The sequence below is a fragment of the Vespa crabro genome, chromosome 2 (assembly GCF_910589235.1).
Source record: "Vespa crabro chromosome 2, iyVesCrab1.2, whole genome shotgun sequence".
NCBI lineage: Eukaryota > Metazoa > Arthropoda > Insecta > Hymenoptera > Vespidae > Vespa > Vespa crabro.
In genome coordinates this window covers 4,213,503-4,232,414 of record NC_060956.1, presented here as the reverse complement: position 1 = coordinate 4,232,414, position 18,912 = coordinate 4,213,503, and the positions used below count along the sequence as shown (strand labels likewise).

Genomic DNA, 18,912 nt, shown 5'->3' with positions numbered 1-18,912 from the left:
ATTACATAATATATCATAATTTATTAATAACTTCACATTGTATTAATATTGAAAACAAATTTTCAATTAGTAACCAAATTATACATTCAATACAAGTGCTTTCCATTTTACTTCAATTATATTCTCTATAATATCAATTAAAATATATTCTACAATAGGCACCACTTGTAATAATTAAATTATATTGAGTTCATCACATAAAGTCATCTGAATCATAACCACTATTTTCTGTATTTGATGTCATATTAGATGAATTAAATAATGAATTGTAGCTTCTAAAAAAAAGGAATATATATTTTATAATAATATACATATATTTTAGTTTCAGAAGAATTAATTAGAAATAAGAAATACTTTGAAATGAACATTCCATCGTACCTCATTTCAGCTTCTTCTTGACGTCTTTTCTCTTCAGCTTTTTCTCTTTCCTTCTGTTCTCTTAAAAGCTTTTTCTTATTTTCTCTCTCATTTTTATCTCTTTGTTCTCTTTCTGCTTGTAAATTTACTTGTTCAGAACGCTTAGTTTTATTAAGTCGATTAACAATAATATTTTGACGTTTTGTAACATGGATTTTACGAACATCTTTCTCTTTGTGGAAACCAACCTGACCAACTTCCATTCCCTGAGTTTTTTTCAAATTAGACCACATTGTATAAACTACATCAATGTCATTCATTCTATTTCCATCAATACTGTTTGCTTTTACTAATTGTGCGGCATCTTCCAAAACTTTATTCGGGATATCATCTATTGTTTGACCCTAAACAGAAGATAAAAAAGAGTAGTTCATTTGTATATTTATATACTATAATAATATCAGAATAGATATATATCATCTTTACCATATGTAATCGTAAATACACATGAGCTGAAGAATATTTGTCCACATGAAACCAAACATCTTCTGGCCAACCCCATTTAATCAAATCCTCATCTAAATGTTATATAAATATAATATTAATAATGACCGTTATTTAATTGTCTAATTTAATGAAATTATATCATCTCACTTACTTTCATATTTATCAACCCCCATAAATAATGTTACTGGCGGTTGTTCAACTGCAATTCAAAATAATAATTTATTCTAACCTTACAAAATGTTACAAAAAACATAATTACAACTATATACACAAGTAACATATAATCTATATACATTTTGAGAAACAAATAAAAAGAAAATGATAAATTACCCTCGCTTGTAAAATAATATACCATCGTTCCACAAATATTGATGTAAATGCACGTGCTAACGAAAACAACTGTCAAAAAATAATGTCGACACTAACGCCACTGAACTACCAATGTTTTATTATCAGTTACTATATTCACTTGATTCTTCTTAGCATACATACTCGAATAATGTTCATTTTGTAACAGAATAACACAAAGGACTCAATTTCAAGTCTATAAGTTTAACGTTGTATTATATTAATGTTATTTTAAGGTAAAAATTTGGAAAATTTAATTAGTACTACTGCAGATAAATCATTAATTTATTATTTGAATATAAAGTACAAAGCATATATAGATACAGCACATTTCTATTTCTTTTAAATCATTTCTATCATAAATGGTTAAATAAAAATTTGTATATTACTTTAAAGTTATTACTTTCATCAAACAGCGGTGCTAGTAATTAAAGTGACTGATATTATATTTAATTTTTTAATACAATCATTAGGAACAATGATAAATTAATAAACATGCGATTTTTTAAATGAATTACATTTAAACTCCGATTTTTTTTTCAATTATAACATACCATGTATTTCCTGTAGGATCTATTTTTGTAAGTTTATATGAAAATATGTTTATCCCACAGATATTGAAGATTTTTATATCTGCTAATAATGTTAATTCATCCTAGAACGATTCATATGGATGGCATGTTTTTCAGCATGATATGTTTTAAATATTTGATTGAATACAGGATATATTTCAGGATCATTAATCCATACTGATGATGCTGAAGGTGTGTCTAGCATTGTTAAGTATGCTGAGAAGAATTATTAGTTATTAAAAAATAATCAAAAATTTGTTGAATTATTAAATCAAAAATTATAAATTTATATTTACCAAGAAGCACTTTTGGATTATTAAGGCTGAGTTGTATTTGAGGATTGCTTATAATTGCATGATAAATGGATTCATTTGTATCAAGGCCAATATCTAAATCTTGTAAACTAGGTCGTCGTTCACCAAGTAACCATTCACACTATACAAGTCAGATATTCTTGAATTAATTGTAATATGGAATACATTCCATTAGATATAGTATTATACTTACAGCATTAAATTGATTATTTCCAGTAATTTTTAATGCTTCTATTATATTTTTCTCTTCAAAACCCATTTCCAAAAATGTTTCTATCATTCTTGGATTTGGTTTAAAATTTAATTTCTTAAATTGCCGGAAATGTTCTAATAAGAGAGTTACAATATTTACTAGATTCTCTTTCACGAATTGAGCTTCCCTATCTGAACATTAGTACAACAAATATATTTAATATAAGTGATAAACTTAGAGAAGTTAAATTATTTTAATGGGTAATATCATTACCACTAAAAATATCAGCACATGCTTCCTTAAAGGTTATTTTTGTACTGCCTGTTGAAGAACTAGGACCTGCTTCATTGACATCTGTTTTGGCATATAAACAAACTACTGTTGTTTCATCTTCGTAATCTTCATCTGGATCATCTTGATGTTCTATCAGCCATTCTAAAGCCTCTGTTACATCGGACCTATAAATATAAGGTACTATATTTCGTCATATTGTATTTGAAAAATATAACATCATATTACTTACTTTCGTACATGAAGTGCTGTAATCACCTTTTTAAAAGAATAACCCATATCAGTTAATGTTTTTATAGCTTTAGAATCAATATTTGGCCAACATCGTTCTTTAAATTTTTCTTTAATCATTTCAAAGAGCTTTGGTGCCTCTCGACTACCCATTAATAGTCTTGCTGATGCTTCCACAAGTGTTATTAAAATTTTACGAGTTTCATTCTGAAACTGTTAATAAAAAAAGGCCAAATATTCAAGAAATACTATTACTACTACTATCAAAAATATAATATTACATCAAAAGAGAAATTAATAGGTGGTATATATTTAGGTGGATTTCTTATCGGTAAATCACTAGTAACATTTGTTATTGCTTCTTCAGTTGGACCTTTTAAAGATTCCTCTGGGAGATTTTCTTTGTTAGAAACAGGCCGCATTTCTACTAATATTAATTCATCTAAAATAAAAATAATATATGTATGGTAAATGATTTATTATTTTATTGTTTACAGTATTAAAAATTTACCATGCTCATCAATTTCTTGATCGTTAATATCTTTATCATCTATGAGTTGTTTAAATTTAGATGAATGGATTAAACGAAACTTAGAAATAGATTTAGATATATCCTGGCCATAAAAATGTTTCATTGCTATTTCTTTAATTTTGTTTACAGTGAAATCAGTTCTTACCCCAACGTCCAATACATGGCCTTCCATGCTATATGAACAAAATAGATGTAATTATTTATTATTTGTAATATTAACAAAATTAATTGATAATTATAAATTTAATAACCTGATAACGTTCACGTTAAAGCACTTAGTAGTTGAAGATAGTGGCATTTGTACGGTGCTATTATTTTCCGAACTGCCTGTGTCGTTAGAAGAAAGAGTCAAGGACTGCCTTTCAGCTGTCCTTGAGCTCTTCCTGTTATGCCAGGCTTCTGCTATTCGACCACGCATCCATGGAATCATCAATTTGGCTTGTATCAATACAAAAAATATATATATATATTACAAATCTCTTGTACCTTTATAAAAAAAAATGTTTATTTGACCTTTTAAGTAAATCTGTCACATAAACATTACAAATTACTCACTTCGTTTATAAACGAATGTATGTGGAATGTAATTAATTATTTCTTGAATAATGTTTCAAATTTTGACTTCTTGCAATATGCTTATTAACATCAATATACAAAAAATTAGTTACATCAATTTTAAGTTACATACTTATAAAAAAATTACTGTGTTTTAATCGTCTTAAAAGAGATAACACATAGTTTCGCATAATTTCGCATATAGCGAAGTCAAATTAGTTAATGTTGTTTGTCAATTTTTCTAACAATAACAGTATCTTTTTTACAGCTGATATGAACCAAATTGGCACTCACTATAATTCTATACGTCAACGATTGTAACAACTAAAATATTATTAAGGAGCATTCACATGTGTTGGTTAAACATGTAGTGATATCCACCAAACGATTGATAGATCACCTTTATGCGCATGTGTATTATTGTATTGTCATTTTACATAAAAATAAATGTTCTGTCCAAGATGATAAGTAAATAATAGAAATAGAGGTAGTATTACGTTTTGTTATGCAGTGATATTATCATATGTGAAATTGAAAAGTATAGTGATTTTTTTAGAAGTGGAAATTTTTTTATGGTACAAACATAACAGTAGAAGACATTATTGCATTTTATTAATATGATAAATGTTATTTTGTAAACGTATCTATCAAAATAATTTTTAATTACCAAAAAAATTATAATTAACAAATTATCGTAATGGTGGAAGTATCAGGTTGTGGTGAATTACAACAATTAGTTCAAGAAGAAGAATGTGAGGAACCACTTAGTCGTGGTGGTGAAGCTACACCTCCTTCAACACCAGCAAGATCACAACATCCAAGTAAAAATGAAACACATAGTTCTCATGTATCGGTACGAATTATATGTCTTTTATGTTTGTAATATCGACAAGTATTAATTAATTAATACATCTTTAGCAACAAGTATTATGGGAAAGCAATACTCAGACTTCTCCTATTGTTAGTAAGGGTAGTTCTGGCCAAGCAACTAGTCAAGGTTCTATGGTTTCTGGTAGAGCCATTAATTTTTCAAATCATACTGCCAATCAGTCTCGTTTGATTTATCTTAATGAAAAAGAGAAACAAAGGCCTAATCGACCAGAACCTCCAAGACTCAATCGGCAACAAAAAGGTACTAATTTATAGTATATTATTTATCCATACATTTTATTTTCTATATATATATATGTATATATATCTTACCCACACGCACACACACGTGTGTATTATTATTTATATTTTTGCGATGTTGTCTATTGTAATGTGTTTTTTATATGTGTCCTTGTAATTGTTAATTTGGTTTTTTATTTACGTTTAAACTTATTTTTTTTTACAAGAATATTTTTGAATTATTTTGATTTTTTAATTGCACCTCTTTCATTTTGTTTTGGTGTCATAATATATAATAGATATGACACCATGCAAACATCACTGTTTTTTATCAGAGGTACCTGATGTCAGACGCATGGAACAAGCTTTATTACAACTATTAGAAGATTTTCATAGTGGAAATTTACGAGCTTTTGGTTTGTATATACTATCAATTTTATATTCACAAGTAAAATATATATATATATATATATATATATCAATATATAAAATTTTTAATCCATAAAATAGGTAAAGATTGCAGTATGGAACATATGACAGAGATAAGAGAACAGCAAGAACGTCTAGCCAGACTTCATTTTGAATTGGGTCAGAGACAAGAAGTTGGTAGCGAACAGTCTGGCTTAAGACAATCAAGTGCAAATATGAGACATTTACTTCATCGTCTTCAACAACTTAGTGTTTGCATTGAAAAGTTACATAGTAAATAAATTTAATATTAAATAGTAGAAGTAAATTTTCTACAATTTTCATATTATACTAATCCTACAAAATAAATAAATTATATCAAATTTTATCCCCAATGTATAATTATTTAAACAATATATAATCTGTCACAATGATTTCTTATTGGTTATATATATATATATAATTTTTTTTTTTTTTTTTTTTTTTTTTTATATAAAACAATGATATATCTAGAATATATATCAAACTTCACTATTACATATTAATACGGATTGCATTAAAAATCCAGATTTGTTTTATTTGATACAATTGATTGACATATATTAAACTATGACAAATTGTATGTACAAAAGAAATATAGAGTTATATGAAGAACCAACTACTTACAAATATGATTATGTACATCATCCGTTGAGTTTAACAGAGGTAAATTTATGATCATGTAAAACAATTATACTTTGTAACATAAAAAATCACATCATTTAGAAAACTTCCGCAACAGTACATGTTATCAGTCCATTAAAGGATGCAAAATATTTAGACTTATCAAAACAGACAGTTAGAGCCCATGATACTTTACAATGCTTAAGCTATGATAAGCAAATACCATTTAATACTCTTTGGGAATCTAAAGATACAATAAGTATTTCTGTAAAGCCATCAATTAGACACAAAATTCTTGGAGATCATGGGTATCAAGAGGTAATAAGGTCAGAAAAATAATACTTGTAATATGTGAAATATTCTTTTTTTAAATAAGATTAATGTAAATAATGAAATATTTTAACAATATATAGATCTAGGCCACGTGTGTATATGACTCCAGGTATAAGTCTTGATGATATACAAAATTCTAAGACAAGAAAACTATTGGTTGATTTTACATATATGACAACATCAAATCATGCTTCTAAGGATGTTTGGGGTGATTTTGAACCAAAACATCCATGTCATACTGAAATAAATGTAGAAGAAATATGTAAAGAAGTATGGATTAAATGATTACATTGTTATAGTTAAAAATTGGAACAACTGTTTAAAAAATTTGTTGTTTTATAGAGTATGCAAAAACCATTGTGTATTTTATCAGCACGGTTTCCAAACGAAGCTGACAAATGGGATAAATTGCAAGATCGTTTATTTTCTATGAGTACTACGTCAACTTTGAATAATATTAAATCCAAAATTGATCCTATACATAGGTAAATTTACATTACATTATGAATTTTCTTTGAAAATTTACAAAAATATTTTTCATTATTTCTAGTAACTCAGAAAGTAAACATTTAGAAACAGAACCAAGTAGTGAACGATTGGAAGTGAAAAGATTGTTAGAAAAAGATAAATTGCGTATAGCTTATGATAAGTTATCTCTGACATATGGTGGTTATAGACCATGCGTAGGTTTAGGTATTCCTTTAGAGAAAAAAGTATTTCCAATTGTTCATCCAGATTTATCTATATCACAGGCACTTCATCGGTATGTATATTTTATATATTTTATTAAAATAGCACATATTTAATTATAATCTAATGTTTTATATAATGAATATAATCTCTCTCTCTCTCTCTCTATATATATATATATATATATATATATATATAAATATATATTGCAGAAGTTCAAAGTCCTTAATTAAAAACAATTGTCTCGAAAAATTCTTTATTGTTTATCATTTTTGAAAAATTATATAAACATTTAATATTATATGATAAATTTATTTTTTGTTGAAAATTAAGATTATTATTAATCAATTATATTTATTTATAAATTTGCTGTAATTATTTGAACGCTTAAGCAAGCAACACTCCATACACCGTTGGTAATGTTATATATATGAAACAGTACATGTTTAATTATTTAATAGATAAAGTATTTTTAATAAGGGAGTTTTGTTTTATTAATATATCTGTAATAATATTATTTAAATGTATATATAAAATGTAATGCTTTTTTTTTGTTTTTATAATAGTAGCATTAGATTATTCACAGTGTTTACATTATAATTATATTATAGCTTTTATATAGATTATTTAAATAAATATATAAACTTTTTATAATTATTAATTTCGTATAAATATATATATATATATTAAGCTTTATATAGATAAAATGACAAAGGATACTTTACTATATAACAACCATGATGTAGAATCATTTAATCTTACATTAAAATATTTAAACATTGCGAGAATAAGATACTAAAAGCTATTCATTACATCATAAAACAAAACATAAAGATAGTGCATATGCAGCACGTTTTCTAACAATACTTTCTGTATCCCGTAGGAGTTGCAGCAACCTTTGAATATCTTCTGGTCTTGGTGAACCAAAATATCCTAAAAGTAATGCAGATGTGGCTCTAGTATTAGAATTTTCAGATCTTGAATACCCTCGAACTACAGCATTTCTGAAAACAATAATTATTAAACATATAAAATATATTTCATATTAATATTTCAAAATTTAGAAATACCTGAGTTCTTCTGCTCTTTGTGGAAGTTCTTTTTGTAGACAATGTATCAAATTCGATATAAATTTTTCAAAATTAAATTCGATATTTAGTCCTAAGGAAGCATGTATTAAATCAAACAATGGTTGACACTGTAATAATCTTGCTGTATTATGTAAAGCTTCTTGTGCTATCTATTGATTATAGATAATAAAAGTATATACACACCAAAAAGTTAACAAATAAATAATTACTAATTACTAATATGATACCTTAGCTACTGTAACATTTTCGTCCTCTAGTCTTATAGTAAGACAGGGTAAGCAACCCAAAAGGTGATTTTTTATATCATCATCTGGTGAAGTAACCATTTTCTGCCAACTACAAGCTACAGCACTTAAGGCACTTATAGCTGCTAATCTCATTTCCCAGTTTTCTTTTTCAATAAATGGTTTTAAAGCAAGTACAACTCGAGGACTTACTGAACGCCCAAACTGAACTGATAATAGTACAGAAAGACCACGTAGTGATTCTAAAATCACATCATTACCTCCATCTCCAGTGGCAGATTCTTCCAAACCATCAAGTAATGCATCCATACAATTATCAAAATATTCATCAACCTAAAACAATATACTTTATAAAAAATGTACTAAATATGGAATAAGCAGTTAGATATTATCTATAAGTAAATTTTATTACCTGTTTAGGCTCTAAATAGGCAATTCTTGCAAGTCCAATAGTAGCTAATTTTCGAACCAAAGGAGATGAATCAGCTTTTGCTTCATACAATGTATTTATAATTGCATCTAGCCATATAACATCATAATTAACTTTCCCTATTAATTCAGAATAAAAAGTTGCAGCTACTGCTCTTTGGGCAGAAATCGTACTTGTCATCATTTTTCCCAAAGACTGAGTCAAAGTTGATAATACATTATTCTTCGTATATATACATCTCATCATTGTACGTACTGTTGCCACTACACTTTCCTCAGCTTGTGCTTCAGAGGAAAAGATCTAAAATTTGTAAATTATTAACAGATACTAGAAGCTGTAATGCATAATCATAAAATTATTATTGTACTCACATTTTCATTAAGTAAACTTGATGCTATATTTGAATCTACTACAGTTAATACATTGACTAATACAGAATAAGCTTCTGTATGTGGATTTATCCTACATCCTTCTCTATTTGGCACATAACCGAATTTAGTACTAATAACACATACAGGAGCATCAACATGTAACCATCCTGCAAGATATTTCAATAATACTGATAATAGATTTGATAATTGTTTATTAACCAGTTCTTTTGAATTTGGAGATTGTAGTAAATGTCGTAGAGCTACAATAGCTGCCAATGATGGAAAAGATGCTATACCATTTTTAGCAGTCTGTACAGTAGCATTTTCCGCAAATAAATTATTGTTTGCTAATTTTGTCAGAAGGAATTCCAAAGCCTAAACAAATAAAATCGGAAACTTTGATATTATATAAAATTAAACAGAACATTTTCACTTAATTTAAAACGATTAATTACAATGCAGAAAATGTTATTAAAACGTACACGAGAACCTAAATCTAAACTAACACCAAGTGCCTTCCAACATTCTTCACTGCCTCTATCTAATGGCAGTGGTTGACATAAAAGTCGTTCGATTACTTCTTCAGGATGATGTTCCATTAGGAATTTAATAGCAATTGCAGTATTTCTTCTATAACTACTATCTTCCATCTGTTTCATTTGTGCAATAATACTATCTATATAATAATTAAAATACATTATACATTTTTAATCATATTAAATTTTGATGTATATTAAAAATTTATAGAACTCACCAACTAAGGTAATATCACTTATAGATATTTCTGATCCCTTAATTTTAAAATGTTGGGACAGAGCTATACTTGCAGCAAAACTCGCTTCTCCACGAAATAACAAACCTTCTATTAAACCTTCTGCTAGGCTGATAATGTCACCACTATTAATTCTTTCAGATACAGCTGTAGCTAAAATCTAAATAAAAATATACCATTACACTTATTATACATGAAACCATAAAGTTTAATGAACTTACTTTAATGCCATCATAACAAGCTTTTGGGTCTTCACCAACAATAATTTTCTTGGAATTATGTAAGTCTTTGTCTAAATTATTATCAGGGGATAAAGCGCGATGTCGAGCTCCAATATTTAATGATAATGCTACACAATCTATTGCTATTGGTCTAAGCGAATGTTCTGAATCTGCACACCATGATAAAACTCTTCCCATAAGCCTCCCTGGTTCTAATTTACCACCAGGATAAGTATATTTTAAAGAATTATAGTATGATCTATAAATGCAAAATCAAGTTAATACAAAACTAAAATAATGATAATAATAATAATAATAATAATAATAATAATAATAATAATAATAATAATGATAATAATAATAATAATAACAATCAATGAAAGTCAGTATTTACTAAAAAATTATTAATCTACCTAAGAGTTGTCCTTAATACTAATAAGGTAGTTTTTCTTTCAGTGGTTGATTTTGATTGCATCCACGGTAACATTATGTCAATAAGATCAGCTAATGCATCAGCAGAATCGGATACAATTTCACTACATACAATTCCTAATTCATCTATTACCTGCTGCATAAATTCTGACTGTAACAATAGAATTACCTGTGAAAAAAAATGAAAGAATGAGCTATGTGAAATCATATTGATTCATATGTTTATATATTGTATACCTCTGTACTGGCACCTATAACTTTATCCAAAATTGTGCTCAGTACAATTCCTCTTTCTTCTGAATTCAATTGTGGTGGTATACGTCTATAATTATATTTAGGAATTTTTTTATATTATAATATAATAAAATTGGCACATTTGTTAAAATTTTTCTTTTGTAATAAAAGGATACACCAGTGACACTATAGTCTTCAATACTTTTGGGTACAGTTGTAGTGGTCTATATCCTGATGATGTTTGCAAAATTCCTAATAAAATTGCAAGTCCACTACTTTTTCCATGCAATTCAGCTGGTTTTTCAAATCTATTAGGATGAACAGCATTGGCAACCTTTACAAAATTTATTTACGTATGTTCATATGATGATACTTTTGTATTATTATTAACGTAAAAATATAAAATTACCTGTTCTAACGCTAATAATCCAACTTCTTTAGTAGTTAACTCTTTGGAATCATTTATCTGTCGTATAATCCATGGTAATATATTTTTTTCCAATGATGGATACAATTTTTGTACATCTCCCCTTTGTGCAATCTCAGCATAACATCTTAACAGGCCAGCTTTCGCTGCTTCTGCTGTGGCTATAGCTTTTGAATCTTTAACAAAACCTAATAATCTTACAGGAATTTTTCTAGTATTTTCTGCCATACAAGCTTCTTCCATTAATTTTATTACAACATCCAAATGTCGTTTAGAACAAATTCCAACTGCTCTTGCAAATTCTTCATTGGATACGTCAGAACGTGCGAGTTCAATAAGAAGTGTTATATGAGCATTACTACTACACATTGATGCTAACAAAGGTGCTACATGTGGTATACTAGCTTTTACTGCTAATTCATCTGCGAGTTTTAAGCTCCATGCTTCTCCTTCTAACTTTACGCTCTCTTCTAAAAATTCTACCATTTTCTCTTCCCAGTTGAGATTCCTATAGTTATTTTAATAGAATATTTAGTATAATTTATCCCTATGTTATAAAAAAAAAAAAAATGTAACGTACCGCTGTTCAATAAATTTGATATTAACAGAAAAATCATCTCTTAAAAATTGTGTAATTTCCTTTAACTTTTCATCCCAATATGGCATAAGTTGGTGTCCTAGTAAAGGTGCTGCACATTTTAGGAATGTTACAATGGGTAGGCGATTCTGTACATCTCTAAGCAATTCCAAACATCTGCCTAGAATTTTTGTACCAGGAAAATCTCGTTGATTAATGGAAGAATTACCATTATTAACTATTTTTACTGCTAGAGGTGCTAAAGCACGCAATATAGATGCTACCTAAAAAATACCAATAATGAGAAATATTTTTATGTATTAAGTTTTATAATATTTTTGTATTATGAATTATTGTATCAATACATACCGACGACACACAAGCTGGATCCAGTAAAGCACGTATTAGACAAGGCCATAACCAAGATTCTGCACCCTCTACAGTGGTTGCAAGCAAATGTAATGCTTCTGCGTATGCCTCTGATTCATCATTCTTTACACCACAATGAGTTATCTTAAAAAATTGACAATATATTTTTGCTTCTTTACTTAATTTGAATAACTTCAATATATAATAATTAACATTTACCATGTAACGAACAAAGATTGCTCTTTGTGATGGTAAAAGTGGGACTGTAGGACGTGCTGCAAGTGTCACAATAGCTCCAACCATTTGCAATGCACTACTATCTCCCAATGAGTCTTGTAAACTAAGTGCAATTCGTTGTAAAGTTGTATCATCCTAATAATATTGAAGATTTAATATATTTACATTATTTTTTGAAATATATAGTTTTTATTATAATATTTTTATTACCTCAGATGGAAGTGTATTAATAAGATGTTTAAGAACTACCAACACCCGTGCCTTTTGTGATACTGATGTAGACTTCAATTGTTGTAAGATTCTATAATATATAATATATATTTAAGTTTTTTTTATAAGTGATAATACCATGAACCTATTTTAATAAAAGATCATTACCTCTCTAAGCCTTCTTCTGGATATAATATAATCAATGATCTATAACATTGTAACACTTGATAATGTGTTAGAAGTACATCTCGAGATGCTTCAAATGGAATTATACAAACTAATTCAGATAAAACTTGATGTATATGTTCTAAAAGTGAGCGAAGAGCTTCCTTCTCATTTTCTGTGGCACAACTTAAGACCACTGCTAAAACTCTACAATACTCATTCAAATTGATGAAATTATAACATCATGATAAATAAAAGAGAGTTGAAAATGATTGCATACCTAACTGCTGCTAAACGTGTATTAACTTTTTTACAAAAATTCAACAACATGGGTGTTAACTTTATGATTCTTTCACAATCTACTTCCTGTGGTAGTAATGGTATCATATATACAATTGCTGACAACACTGCTTCCACACTTTTACAATCTTTAGATGTTTTTATCCAATTGAATGTTAATATATCAAATGCAGAACATATTTCCTCTTTAAATGTTTCTTTACTAATTTCTGGGCTTGAATCTTTGTCTAAATTTAATATATGATCATTTATAGCTTCTGCAATTTTTCCAAATGCTGAAAAATTTTTTCATTAACAAAATATTTTCATTACAGTTGTATATTATTTTCATTATAATTATTATTATGACTGAAATTTACTAAGGCAGAATGCTTGTTTTAATATCTCATCACGCGTTTGATTTAACATTGGGATCATAATAGTTAATGTGATTTTGAAGAAAGATATCATTGCACATGGATTACGTTCTGCAATCATTCCTATAGTACGAACTACTGTAGGGTATGGTAGTATTCCAGGTTCCAATCTATAAAGAAATATATTATCATGAATAAATATAATATTTAATAGATGATAATTGTATAATCAAAGAAATGATGAAAAATTACTTAGTCAACAGGCCACCTATTGCCTGTGTGCAATGTACTTGACTCAATGAAATTAATAATTCTACTGCTTCCTTTTCAGCATTGCCAAAGAGTTCATTTACAGCTAATTCTGCAACTGACGATGCTAAATCTGTATTCAAGTTTGCGCCATGACATTGACATGTTTCAGACATCACTGTTAGTAAAGAAGCCATATGTTCTGAAGATATCTTAACAAAAAATAATTTGCTATAAGCTGTGTAGATAATTATGCAATTTTAACATATAGTAAATTAATATACCTTTCTATGGAGTTCCCAAAAATATACAGCTGCATGAATTACAACTTCAGGATTTTGTTCGGATATTGTTTTAATTGCTCCATTTACCGATTGCCTGACATCTACTGATTTATCATCTAATGTGTCTAATAATGCTCCAATTACCGCTAAACAAATATAACATAACCTGACATATCTCCCTTAAGATATCTTAAAAATCATTCATTGTGTTATTATTAAATATATGATACCTGGTAGCTCTGAATTACAAGAATTTTCGATTTCTTCCTTCATGATGAATTATTATCCTTAATAAAATATATTAGAATTACATAAATAAACAGTTAAAATTATAAATTGATCATATTCGTTGTAAGTGGTTCGTTTATACAATAAATATATGACAGATCGTTTTATTAAAAAAGTATACTTTCACGTGTCACGTTGTAACTTATATTTATTTTTTTTCTTTAATTGAGGCGAATATCTTTCAAAATCGTTCAATAGATTAGAAAACTGGCATTATCATATCGTTACTGACGAATAAGTAACAAAAATTCAATATCATCACACGCCATCACAAACAAGTAATATTATCAGTTTAATATACATACGGTAATACAATATCAATATGGTAGTGTTAGTACTTACCACATCCGTGTTATCTCCGAATGTAACTATATTTTGAACTCAATTTGTAATATTACGTTTGAAACGAAAATACTTTATTTTTACATACACAAATACACATAAATGTATTATTTAAAAAATAAAATTTATTATTTTAATAATTGTTGATATAACGATTTCGAGATATTAAAAACAAAAAACAAATGAAATTAGTAATAAGTGATTTCTGCAACTATAAATAATGTTGTGTAAATGTTTAGAAAATTTAAATGAAAGTTCTAGACTGATATATGACTAATGAATATTAATCCATTAAATAAAACCAAATGATTATTTCATATTTTTTACTTGTTATTTTTAATATTTTGTCTTCATTTACTTATATAAATATAAATATAAATATGTATATATATATATATATATATATATATATATATATAGTTAGGTTAACTTCAACAATGAAAATACATGAAATATACTATAATATACTTTCATTTTTAATTTTTGGTTTGTTATATATACAAAAAGAAGTGATAAAATAACGGGTGATAATAAATTATAGTACAATCTATTTAATTAAAAATTATTACTTTTCATCATTGAATGTTGCTGGTAATGAAATATTAACAATGTCAATAAGCTTAACAAAACATCATGTTATAAAATTTGTTTTACACTGTAACCGGTGGCATAATATCCATTCCCTTGCATTCTAAAGCAATTTTGACTCCCAGTGCAAAAAATGCAATGCTTTTTACCACTGACCTATAAAAATACAAATACAGTGTTACATATATGAAATAATTTAAAATCAAATCTATGTATGTTTAGTATTTCAAAGAAACAAGAAAAAAATGTTATTCCCTTAACACTGATTTAAAAATAATTCAAGGTTATGCGTGGTTCATATAAAAAAATCTGAAAATGTATAATTAGTGTTTATTAAATTAAATATACTGCACTTACCATTTGAATCCATCGTAATATGTTCCTTTTATAACACCTGTTACTTTATTAATTTCTTTATACATTTTTCCGAACATATTGTGTTATCAATTGTTTTATTAAAATTATCTGAATACAGTTTATTGTGAAAAGACGATAGAATTGTGTAGTACACGTGCAGCAATCTACAATGTGTCCATTTATTTTTATCGATCTGAAATATTTTATGTTACATTTGACTGGAAGATGGCGTTGTAAGATGAAAATTTAAATTTTAATGATATCAATATTCTTAATAAACGATATTGAATTATTAGAAATCATTATTACAAACAGTAAATAATTGAAAAATATATTATTTTTTAAAGTATGTAATAAACTTTTCATTAAAAAGTAAGTGAAATGTGTAATAGTAGAAAATTAAATATAATTTAACAACGCTATCTAGCGACAAAGTGATAAATCATTTTAGATTTTACCAAATCTTACTTAGCTCTGTGTTATTAATCAGTAGTGGCATGTATATTTAGTAAAATAATGTTCAATTAAACAATCTCATCATGTTTTTAATACTTAACAATGAGTGTATAATATACTTTCAATACATAAGATATAAAAAACAATAATTATCTGATCGATATATATCTTTCATTGGGTAACTTTGAATTAGAAACAGCTAAATAAATTTTTCTTGTTGTTAGAAAGTAAGTGTAAAGAAATGGGAGCAGGAAAAAGTCAATTTACTGAAGAGGAATTACAAGATTATCAGGTGATAAATATTTATCAATAATGTATTATAATAATTGATAAAAAAAAACTGTTACAATACATCATATATATCAAATATATTAATTTATATTTAGTTTCATTGTTTAATTTTATATTAATTTTTATAGGATTTAACATACTTCACAAAAAAAGAAGTTCTATAGTAAGTATATATATTTTATTTATTATCAATTGACATTTCTATATATTAATGATTACAAATACTTTTATTTTAATTCATGATAGTGCACATCAAAAGTTTAAAGCCCTTGCTCCAGAAAAGGTTGGACACAACAGGAATGCAAAGCTTCCAATGTCCAAGATGTTACAATATCCAGAATTAAGAGTAAATCCTTTTGGAGATAGAATCTGCAAAGTTTTTAGTTCTAGTCAAGATGGAGATTGTACATTTGAAGATTTTTTAGACATGATGTCTGTATTTAGTGATGCTGCTCCAAAAGCTGTGAAAGCTGAACATGCTTTTAGAATATTTGGTAATGTTGTTTATAACGCTTATCAATATTTATGTCATGATTACAACAATGCATTTATTAATTATTTATAGATTTTGATGGTGATGATATGTTGGGAACTGGAGATTTAAGATTGGTAGTTGATAGATTAACAGCTCCTCAAAGACTAAGTGAAATGGATATGCAACAACTTCTTCAATACATACTTGATGAAGCTGATTTGGATGATGATGGTGCTCTTAGTTTTGCAGAATTTGAACATATAATAGAAAAAAGCAGTGACTTTTCCAAGTAAGAATATTTTAAATTAAAATAGTGATTCAATAACAAATAAGTAATATTATTTTTATTTACAGGACATTTCGTATACGCTTGTGAATTATAATAGTAAAATGACCAAAGTATAGTTAATGAAAGACTGAATATTAATAATAATAACTAATGCTATAGCTGCTATTGGCACTAGGCCTAAATAATTTTTTTTTTTCATGTGAACATTAGAAAGTAACGTTAAAAGTCCAAAGATGTGCCAAGTCCAGATGGTCAGGCCTAATAATAACAATAACACCAATTGAATATTTTTTTTGTTATTTTTTACAGGATCTTATGCACAAATTAAATTCTATTTATATAGTATTCCACAGGATAATATTTCTCATTAGTAATAGTAATATAATCTCTTCAAGATATGCCATGATGTTAAAGATATTCTTTACTCTAAAGTTTTAGTCTAAACAGCAGTACAAAATTTATACTACATGCGTATTTATATAGTATAAACTTAAGTATTAATTTAATTGTAATTAAAATTACAATTTATTGCATTTTTTGTTGTATTTTGTCATAGTATTTGCAACGTTTTAGATATTATTATGTATAATTCTTAAAGATATTATTTTGTCTTAATTTATTAATAGGTATTCTTAATAAAAAAAAACATTGTTTTTTATTAAATAATATATTTACAAGAAATTTGTTTCATTTATTCTTTTTCTTATAAAAAGTGATATTAAATTTTTTCAAAGTTATGTTTTGCGTATACCTTAGAAAAATCCATTCATGATTGTAAATATCCCCTGAAAAAGGAAGTATTTAATTTAACAAAATAAAGTTAACATTTAAATTAAATTAAAACGATTAAAAAAATAATTAGCTTACGGTAATTTCATACGCATAAATATCCAGCATGTAATAAATGAGACAATTATACTAATGAATCCAACGCATATTAAAAGAATTCTGTTAAGTTTTGGAGTGGATGGACTATGCGTTTGTTCAAGTACAATGAAACCTAAACCACCTAAAGTAAATAGGAAGCTTGACGCTAAACCTTCCATAATATATTGACCATTTACACGATATGGCATAAATGCCACCTGTAAAGATTTATAACCTAATTAATAAAATTATATTTTTTGAGGAAATTAATAATTATAACTTACAGGCCTCGTATGACCATGTTCATCAGTCGTAGATCCTACACTGGGCGGTTCAACAATTACATCGTATATTATACCTAAAAAATGCATTTAATTGGTAATACTACTCAAAATTGGCTATGTAAATAAATCTTTTTTTTTTTTAATTATTATTGCAATAAATCTATATTAAAAAATAAAATTTGTATTTTCAGGTCTAACCTCCTGTCACTAAAAAGTATGATAAAAGAACGAAAGAAAAAACTATCATCGCGCTAGGTTTCACGAACCAAGATGGCCTTTTAAGTTTTAAATTGGGCACTTCTAAAACGAAGAACGGTATTTTATAAATATATTCCATCTTTAAAAAGAATAATAGTAAAGTACAAAATTATGAAAGATATATGGAAGATATGAAAGTTTGGAGTCGCCGGTGTTGACGTGTATTAACGTAATCATTCGTCTTTTATTATCAATGCTACCAAATATCAAACCATAAAGTATATAGGTGAAAGTATATCGATAACGATGTTTTCGATATGTATCGTTAAATAATCGAATGTTTCGATAAAGCAAATTTTATAATAAGTTTATAATAACTGTCATGTTTCTTATGTAGAATCGT

The 18,912-nt window shown here is 26.9% G+C and overlaps 7 protein-coding genes and 1 long non-coding RNA gene across 15 annotated transcripts; 3 read left to right on the top strand and 5 right to left on the bottom strand.

Annotated features, from left to right (window-relative positions):
* Position 1: 1 nt before the first annotated feature.
* On the bottom strand, positions 2–1,905 carry LOC124421549 (coiled-coil domain-containing protein 25). Of its 2 annotated transcripts, none has more exons than XM_046956836.1 (5): positions 1,767–1,905; positions 1,016–1,063; positions 844–935; positions 379–761; positions 2–275 (listed from the first exon to the last, which is right to left on the bottom strand). In XM_046956836.1, the coding sequence occupies exons 2-5, from the start codon at positions 1,035–1,037 to the stop codon at positions 194–196; spliced, it is 579 nt and encodes a 192-aa protein (XP_046812792.1). In that variant the 5' UTR covers positions 1,038–1,063; positions 1,767–1,905; the 3' UTR covers positions 2–193. The 2 variants fall into 2 exon arrangements, with proteins under 2 accessions (XP_046812792.1, XP_046812791.1); XM_046956835.1 differs by lacking the exon at positions 1,767–1,905 and adding an exon at positions 1,195–1,338.
* On the bottom strand, positions 1,480–4,235 carry LOC124421545 (ubiquitin-associated domain-containing protein 1). Of its 4 annotated transcripts, none has more exons than XM_046956825.1 (9): positions 4,034–4,235; positions 3,597–3,783; positions 3,325–3,518; positions 3,095–3,255; positions 2,815–3,026; positions 2,565–2,749; positions 2,292–2,482; positions 2,081–2,219; positions 1,480–2,000 (listed from the first exon to the last, which is right to left on the bottom strand). In XM_046956825.1, the coding sequence occupies exons 1-9, from the start codon at positions 4,089–4,091 to the stop codon at positions 1,858–1,860; spliced, it is 1,470 nt and encodes a 489-aa protein (XP_046812781.1). In that variant the 5' UTR covers positions 4,092–4,235; the 3' UTR covers positions 1,480–1,857. The 4 variants fall into 4 exon arrangements, with proteins under 4 accessions (XP_046812781.1, XP_046812784.1, XP_046812785.1 ...); XM_046956828.1 differs by having other exon boundaries at positions 3,597–3,831; positions 3,901–4,164; XM_046956829.1 differs by having other exon boundaries at positions 3,597–3,790; positions 3,901–4,158.
* Positions 4,236–4,276: 41 nt separating this feature from the next.
* Positions 4,277–5,806, top strand: LOC124421548 (coiled-coil domain-containing protein 28A). Of its 2 annotated transcripts, none has more exons than XM_046956833.1 (4): positions 4,277–4,753; positions 4,819–5,032; positions 5,346–5,426; positions 5,521–5,806. In XM_046956833.1, exons 1-4 carry the CDS (start codon positions 4,598–4,600, stop codon positions 5,718–5,720), a joined length of 651 nt encoding a protein of 216 aa, XP_046812789.1. In that variant the 5' UTR covers positions 4,277–4,597; the 3' UTR covers positions 5,721–5,806. The 2 variants fall into 2 exon arrangements, with proteins under 2 accessions (XP_046812789.1, XP_046812788.1); XM_046956832.1 differs by having other exon boundaries at positions 4,304–4,753; positions 5,310–5,426.
* Positions 5,807–5,933: 127 nt separating this feature from the next.
* LOC124433134 lies at positions 5,934–7,256 on the top strand. Its single transcript, XM_046982787.1, has 5 exons — positions 5,934–6,123; positions 6,184–6,407; positions 6,495–6,684; positions 6,757–6,899; positions 6,965–7,256. The coding sequence occupies exons 1-5, from the start codon at positions 6,028–6,030 to the stop codon at positions 7,218–7,220; spliced, it is 909 nt and encodes a 302-aa protein (XP_046838743.1). The 5' UTR covers positions 5,934–6,027; the 3' UTR covers positions 7,221–7,256.
* Positions 7,257–7,395: 139 nt separating this feature from the next.
* On the bottom strand, positions 7,396–14,686 carry LOC124421742 (maestro heat-like repeat-containing protein family member 1). Of its 3 annotated transcripts, XM_046957300.1 has the most exons (23): positions 14,668–14,686; positions 14,305–14,361; positions 14,075–14,220; positions 13,794–14,002; positions 13,545–13,711; positions 13,166–13,460; positions 12,889–13,092; positions 12,721–12,811; positions 12,493–12,645; positions 12,274–12,417; positions 11,908–12,188; positions 11,310–11,835; positions 11,077–11,234; positions 10,904–10,988; positions 10,648–10,835; positions 10,235–10,493; positions 9,996–10,173; positions 9,724–9,917; positions 9,242–9,616; positions 8,853–9,170; positions 8,423–8,773; positions 8,175–8,344; positions 7,396–8,108 (listed from the first exon to the last, which is right to left on the bottom strand). In XM_046957300.1, exons 2-23 carry the CDS (start codon positions 14,345–14,347, stop codon positions 7,919–7,921), a joined length of 4,725 nt encoding a protein of 1,574 aa, XP_046813256.1. In that variant the 5' UTR covers positions 14,348–14,361; positions 14,668–14,686; the 3' UTR covers positions 7,396–7,918. The 3 variants fall into 3 exon arrangements, 2 of the variants coding, with proteins under 2 accessions (XP_046813256.1, XP_046813255.1); XM_046957299.1 differs by lacking the exon at positions 14,668–14,686 and having other exon boundaries at positions 14,305–14,657; XR_006941721.1 differs by lacking the exon at positions 14,668–14,686 and having other exon boundaries at positions 8,058–8,108; positions 8,175–8,265; positions 14,305–14,657.
* Positions 14,687–15,239: 553 nt separating this feature from the next.
* LOC124432901 lies at positions 15,240–15,972 on the bottom strand. Its single transcript, XR_006944389.1, has 2 exons — positions 15,650–15,972; positions 15,240–15,448 (listed from the first exon to the last, which is right to left on the bottom strand). It is a non-coding gene; the product is annotated as an uncharacterized LOC124432901 (long non-coding RNA).
* Positions 15,973–16,124: 152 nt separating this feature from the next.
* Positions 16,125–17,652, top strand: LOC124432898 (calcium and integrin-binding protein 1-like). Its single transcript, XM_046982226.1, has 5 exons — positions 16,125–16,397; positions 16,525–16,559; positions 16,643–16,890; positions 16,962–17,160; positions 17,226–17,652. The coding sequence occupies exons 1-5, from the start codon at positions 16,347–16,349 to the stop codon at positions 17,245–17,247; spliced, it is 555 nt and encodes a 184-aa protein (XP_046838182.1). The 5' UTR covers positions 16,125–16,346; the 3' UTR covers positions 17,248–17,652.
* Positions 17,653–17,905: 253 nt separating this feature from the next.
* Positions 17,906–18,781, bottom strand: LOC124432900 (oligosaccharyltransferase complex subunit ostc-B). The gene is made up of 4 exons (XM_046982228.1): positions 18,510–18,781; positions 18,312–18,385; positions 18,028–18,245; positions 17,906–17,945 (listed from the first exon to the last, which is right to left on the bottom strand). The coding sequence occupies exons 1-4, from the start codon at positions 18,646–18,648 to the stop codon at positions 17,927–17,929; spliced, it is 450 nt and encodes a 149-aa protein (XP_046838184.1). The 5' UTR covers positions 18,649–18,781; the 3' UTR covers positions 17,906–17,926.
* Positions 18,782–18,912: the final 131 nt, after the last annotated feature.

Bases quoted from the DNA above. Each gene is read 5' to 3' on its own strand.
- LOC124421549 (XM_046956835.1), bottom strand. From the start codon at position 1,219: ATGGTATATTATTTTACAAGCGAGG. The intron at 762-843 runs GTAAAGATGATA...TCTTCTGTTTAG, and splicing joins TGTATTTACGATTACATATG to GGTCAAACAATAGATGATAT. The intron at 276-378 runs GTACGATGGAAT...CCTTTTTTTTAG, and splicing joins CAAGAAGAAGCTGAAATGAG to AAGCTACAATTCATTATTTA.
- LOC124421545 (XM_046956825.1), bottom strand. From the start codon at position 4,091: ATGCGAAACTATGTGTTATCTCTTTTAAGACGATTAAAACACAGTAAT. The intron at 2,750-2,814 runs GTAAGTAATATG...TTATATTTATAG, and splicing joins ACAGCACTTCATGTACGAAA to GTCCGATGTAACAGAGGCTT. The intron at 2,001-2,080 runs GTAAATATAAAT...AATTCTTCTCAG, and splicing joins TAATCCAAAAGTGCTTCTTG to CATACTTAACAATGCTAGAC.
- LOC124421548 (XM_046956832.1), top strand. From the start codon at position 4,598: ATGGTGGAAGTATCAGGTTGTGGTGAATTACAACAATTAGTTCAAGAA. The intron at 5,033-5,309 runs GTACTAATTTAT...AATATATAATAG, and splicing joins ACTCAATCGGCAACAAAAAG to ATATGACACCATGCAAACAT. The intron at 5,427-5,520 runs GTTTGTATATAC...TCCATAAAATAG, and splicing joins TGGAAATTTACGAGCTTTTG to GTAAAGATTGCAGTATGGAA.
- LOC124433134 (XM_046982787.1), top strand. From the start codon at position 6,028: ATGACAAATTGTATGTACAAAAGAAATATAGAGTTATATGAAGAACCA. The intron at 6,408-6,494 runs GTCAGAAAAATA...AACAATATATAG, and splicing joins GGGTATCAAGAGGTAATAAG to ATCTAGGCCACGTGTGTATA. The intron at 6,900-6,964 runs GTAAATTTACAT...CATTATTTCTAG, and splicing joins AAAATTGATCCTATACATAG to TAACTCAGAAAGTAAACATT.
- LOC124421742 (XM_046957300.1), bottom strand. From the start codon at position 14,347: ATGAAGGAAGAAATCGAAAATTCTTGTAATTCAGAGCTACCAG. The intron at 12,812-12,888 runs GTAATGATCTTT...TATATATTATAG, and splicing joins CCAGAAGAAGGCTTAGAGAG to AATCTTACAACAATTGAAGT. The intron at 9,617-9,723 runs GTACGTTTTAAT...TTATTTGTTTAG, and splicing joins GTTTAGATTTAGGTTCTCGT to GCTTTGGAATTCCTTCTGAC.
- LOC124432898 (XM_046982226.1), top strand. From the start codon at position 16,347: ATGGGAGCAGGAAAAAGTCAATTTACTGAAGAGGAATTACAAGATTAT. The intron at 16,398-16,524 runs GTGATAAATATT...TAATTTTTATAG, and splicing joins AGGAATTACAAGATTATCAG to GATTTAACATACTTCACAAA. The intron at 16,891-16,961 runs GTAATGTTGTTT...AATTATTTATAG, and splicing joins ACATGCTTTTAGAATATTTG to ATTTTGATGGTGATGATATG.
- LOC124432900 (XM_046982228.1), bottom strand. From the start codon at position 18,648: ATGGAATATATTTATAAAATACCGTTCTTCGTTTTAGAAGTGCCCAAT. The intron at 18,386-18,509 runs GTTAGACCTGAA...TGCATTTTTTAG, and splicing joins ATACTTTTTAGTGACAGGAG to GTATAATATACGATGTAATT. The intron at 18,246-18,311 runs GTAAGTTATAAT...AAATCTTTACAG, and splicing joins AACATGGTCATACGAGGCCT to GTGGCATTTATGCCATATCG.